Source organism: Danio rerio, chromosome 23 (assembly GCF_049306965.1).
Source record: "Danio rerio strain Tuebingen ecotype United States chromosome 23, GRCz12tu, whole genome shotgun sequence".
Lineage (NCBI taxonomy): Eukaryota > Metazoa > Chordata > Actinopteri > Cypriniformes > Danionidae > Danio > Danio rerio.
In genome coordinates this window covers 50,150,001-50,155,000 of record NC_133198.1, presented here as the reverse complement: position 1 = coordinate 50,155,000, position 5,000 = coordinate 50,150,001, and the positions used below count along the sequence as shown (strand labels likewise).

General features: G+C 41.3%; 1 protein-coding gene across 4 annotated transcripts in view; it reads left to right on the top strand.

The window, feature by feature from the left end:
* col24a1 (collagen type XXIV alpha 1 chain) overlaps nucleotides 1–5,000 on the top strand; it is a 143,946-nt gene that overhangs the window by 103,753 nt on the left and 35,193 nt on the right. For all 4 annotated transcript variants that reach the window (XR_012398847.1, XR_012398848.1, XM_073939503.1 and 1 more), the window contains exons 25-27: nucleotides 1,079–1,132; nucleotides 1,280–1,333; nucleotides 1,496–1,549. Coding sequence is in view for 2 of the 4 variants with exons in the window: in XM_073939503.1 (XP_073795604.1) it covers nucleotides 1,079–1,132; nucleotides 1,280–1,333; nucleotides 1,496–1,549 (162 nt within the window). In the remaining 2 variants the exon portion in view is untranslated. The remainder of the gene's footprint in view (nucleotides 1–1,078; nucleotides 1,133–1,279; nucleotides 1,334–1,495; nucleotides 1,550–5,000) is intronic.

Below are 5,000 nucleotides of genomic sequence, written 5' to 3'. Positions count from 1 at the left end.
ATTATATTATATTAAGGTAAAGATTATTTCTACTGTGCATATATCAAAACGTTATTTTTGATTTAATAATATGCATTGAAAAAAACATAATTTGGATAAATTAAAAGGCAATTTTGTCGATATTTAGACTTTTTATCCATCAGATTACAGATTTTTTATTGTATCTCAGCTAAAAATTGTCAAAATAAAGTGTAAATTAATGAATAAATTATTTGATCAGCTTTCAGATGCTCAATTTCAGATTATTGGCCATTATGACTGGTTTAGTGGTCCATGTTGATAATATGTAACATTATTATATTGTATTATTCATTCATTAATTTTCACCTTAGTCCCTGTATTAATCAGGGGTCGCCAGAGTGGAATGAACCGCCAACGTATCCAGCATATGTTTTACACAGCGGATGGCCTTCCAGCTGCAACCCATCACTGGGAAACACCCATACACACTCAATCACACTCTTAAGCAGGTCGCACACCAGAAGCGCCGCTCGGCGGCGCGCCGCGCAGCGCCATGTATTTTAGAATTCTAATCATAGGTTTCTATCAGGATACACACACCGGCACCGCAAGTCGGCGGCTGTCGGCGGCGCCCGGCGACGGCTCAGGACGCAGTTCATTTTTCAGCCGCGCCACAGAGCGCCATCTGATTAGTTTCATGTTAAATATCCTTCGAATGTGCGCGTCTGGTGTGTGATACTTTAAACTGTCATGTGCGCGCCGTGTCGCGGCGCTGAGCGGCGCTTCTGGTGTGCGACCTGCTTTACACTACGACCAGTGTAGTTGAACATGCAAACTCCTCACAGAAACACCAACTGACCCAGCTGAGACTCAAACCAGAGACCTTACTGCGAGGCGATTGTGCTAACCACTGTGCCACCGTGCCACCCCTTATTATATTATATCATCATCATAAAGTATTTCACACACACACATTCTTTTATAGTTCTTCACTTCAGTTTCTGTCTGAAAGCTTTTTAAAATCTGACATGAGGAATGTGTGTGTGTGTGTTGTGTGTGTGTTGTGTGTGTGTGTTGTATGTGTGTGTAACCTGCTCTTCTTCTCTGTGTTCTCCAGGGTCCAGTGGGACTGATAGGAATAACCGGAGTAACAGGACAGCCTGGAGAAAAGGTACAAACTCTGTCTGCAGTACTCCATATAGTCCCTATTAATCCATCATGACCCATCAGATTAATCACAGTGTGTGTGTGTGTGTGTGTGTGTGTGTGTGTGTGTGTGTGTGTGTGTGTGTGTGTGTGTGTGTGTGTCTGTGTTCAGGGTGATCGGGGTCCTCCAGGTCCTCTGGGTCCTCCAGGAGAGAAAGGTTCAACAGTAAGAGCTTATTTCTCATTACTGAAGGCTTGATCAGTCTCTGTCTTTGATTAGCTGAACACTCTTCAGTCAGAACACACGATCACCTCTGAACACATCTGTACAGTAGTGTGATGATTTTAAATCAGGATGTGTGTAATCGTGTGTGTTTCTCCTCATCAGGGGTATCCGGGTCTTCCTGGAGGTCCTGGAGATTTCGGTCCTCAGGGTCCAGCAGTGAGTGCAGCACTGAGCAGATTCATGAAAATAACATCCCAAACAGCAGTCAACATCACAGTAGAGGGCACTAGAGAGGGCACATGTGTCAAGAACAAAGGGTTTGGGCAGATAATTTACCAAGAGTAGTTCACCTATCTGTGAGTGAGTTTTTGACTAGTGAGTAGACCACTATACCTGTTGACTAGTTAGTAGACCAGTTAACCGTTTGTCTAATTAGAAAACTAGTTCACCTGTTGACTAGTAAGTAGATGAGTTCACCTGTTGACTAGTGAGAAGTTGAGTTCACCTGTTGACTAGTGAGAAGACGAGTTTACCTGTTGACTAGTTAGTAGCCCAGTCTATCTGTTGACTAGTGAGTAGACGAGTTAATCTGTTGACTATTGAGTAGATAAGGTGATCTGTTGACTAGTGAGTAGACGAATATACCTGTTGACTAGTGAGTAGACGAGTTTACCTGTTGACTAGTGAGTAGATGAGTTGATCTGTTGACTAGTGAGTAGATGAGTTGATCTGTTGACTAGTGAGTAGACAAGTTTACCTGTTGACTAGTTAGTAGCCCAGTTGATCTGTTGACTAGTGAGTAGATGAGTTAATCTGTTGACTAGTGAGTAGACGAGTATACCTGTTGACTAGTGAGTAGACGAGTATACCTGTTGACTAGTGAGTAGACGAGTATACCTGTTGACTAGTGAGTAGACGAGTATACCTGTTGACTAGTTAGTAGCCCAGTTGATCTGTTGACTAGTGAGTAGATAAGTTAATCTGTTGACTAGTGAGTAGACGAGTATACCTGTTGACTAGTGAGTAGACGAGTATACCTGTTGACTAGTGAGTAGATGAGTTAATCTGTTGACTAGTGAGTAGATAAGGTGATCTGTTGACTAGTGAGTAGACGAATATACCTGTTGACTAGTGAGTAGACGAATATACCTGTTGACTAGTGAGTAGACGAGTTTACCTGTTGACTAGTGAGTAGATGAGTTGATCTGTTGACTAGTGAGTAGATGAGTTGATCTGTTGACTAGTGAGTAGACGAGTTTACCTGTTGACTAGTGAGTAGATGAGTTTACCTGTTGACTAGTGAGTAGACGAGTTTACCTGTTGACTTGTGAGTAGACGAGTTTACCTGTTGACTAGTGAGTAGATGAGTTTACCTGTTGACTAGTGAGTAGACGAGTTTACCTGTTGACTTGTGAGTAGACGAGTTTACCTGTTGACTAGTTAGTAGCCCAGTTGATCTGTTGACTAGTGAGTAGATGAGTTAATCTGTTGACTAGTGAGTAGACAAGTATACCTGTTGACTAGTGACTAGACGAGTATACCTGTTGACTAGTGAGTAGATGAGTTTACCTCTTGACTAGTTAGTAGCCCAGTTGATCTGTTGACTAGTGAGTAGATGAGTTAATCTGTTGACTAGTGAGTAGACGAGTATACCTGTTGACTAGTGAGTAGACGTGTATACCTGTTGACTAGTGAGTAGATGAGTTAATCTGTTGACTAGTGAGTAGATAAGGTGATCTGTTGACTTGTGAGTAGACGAATATACCTGTTGACTAGTGAGTAGACCAGTTTACCTGTTGACTAGTGAGTAGATGAGTTGATCTGTTGACTAGTGAGTAGATGAGTTGATCTGTTGACTAGTGAGTAGATGAGTTTACCTGTTGACTAGTTAGTAGCCCAGTTGATCTGTTGACTAGTGAGTAGATGAGTTCACCTGTTGACTAGTGAGTAGATGAGTTAATCTGTTGACTAGTGAGTAGACAAGTATACCTGTTGACTAGTGAGTAGACGAGTATACCTGTTGACTAGTGAGTAGATGAGTTTACCTGTTGACTAGTTAGTAGCCCAGTTGATCTGTTGACTAGTGAGTAGATGAGTTAATCTGTTGACTAGTGAGTAGACGAGTATACCTGTTGACTAGTGAGTAGACGAGTATACCTGTTGACTAGTGAGTAGATGAGTTAATCTGTTGACTAGTGAGTAGACGAGTATACCTGTTGACTAGTGAGTAGACGAGTATACCTGTTGACTAGTGAGTAGATGAGTTAATCTGTTGACTAGTGAGTAGATAAGGTGATCTGTTGACTAGTGAGTAGACGAATATACCTGTTGACTGGTGAGTAGACGAGTTTACCTGTTGACTAGTGAGTAGATGAGTTCATCTGTTGACTAGTGAGTAGATGAGTTCATCTGTTGACTAGTGAGTAGATGAGTTGATCTGTTGACTAGTGAGTAGATGAGTTTACCTGTTGACTAGTTAGTAGCCCAGTTGATCTGTTGACTAGTGAGTAGATGAGTTCACCTGTTGACTAGTGAGTAGATGAGTTAATCTGTTGACTAGTGAGTAGACGAGTTTACCTGTTGACTAGTGAGTAGACGAGTTCACCTGTTGACTAGTGAGTAGATGAGTTAATCTGTTGACTAGTGAGTAGATGAGTTAATCTGTTGACTAGTGAGTAGACGAGTATACCTGTTGACTAGTGAGTAGATGAGTTTACCTGTTGACTAGTTAGTAGCCCAGTTAATCTGTTGACTAGTAAGTAGATGAGTTCACCTGTTGACTAGTGAGTAGATGAGTTAATCTGTTGACTAGTGAGTAGATGAGTTAATCTGCTGACTAGTGAGTAGATGAGTTAATCTGTTGACTAGTGAGTAGACGAGTATACCTGTTGACTAGTGAGTAGATGAGTTTACCTGTTGTCTAGTGAGTAGACGAGTTCACCTGTTGACTAGTGAGTAGATGAGTTAATCTGTTGACTAGTGAGTAGATGAGTTCACCTGTTGACTAGTGAGTAGATGAGTTTACCTGTTGACTAGTTAGTAGCCCAGTTAATCTGTTGACTAGTAAGTAGATGAGTTCACCTGTTGACTAGTGAGTAGATGAGTTAATCTGTTGACTAGTGAGTAGATGAGTTAATCTGTTGACTAGTGAGTAGATGAGTTAATCTGTTGACTAGTGAGTAGACGAGTATACCTGTTGACTAGTGAGTAGATGAGTTCACCTGTTGACTAGTGAGTAGATGAGTTAATCTGTTGACTAGTGAGTAGATGAGTTCACCTGTTGACTAGTGAGTAGACGAGTTTACCTGTTGACTAGTTAGTAGCCCAGTTGATCTGTTGACTAGTGAGTAGATGAGTTGATCTGTTGACTAGTAAGTAGACGAGTTTACCTGTTGACTAGTGAGTAGCGCAGTTGATCTGTTGACTAGTGAGTAGATGAGTATACCTGTTGACTAGTGAGTAGACGAGTATACCTGTTGTCTTGTGAGTAGATGAGTTAATCTGTTGACTAGTGAGTAGACAAGTTTACCTGTTGACTTGTGAGTAGACGAGTTTACCTGTTGACTAGTTAGTAGATGAGTTAATCTGTTGACTACTGAGTAGACGAGTATACCTGTTGACTAGTGAGTAGACGAGTATACCTGTTGACTAGTGAGTAGACGAGTAT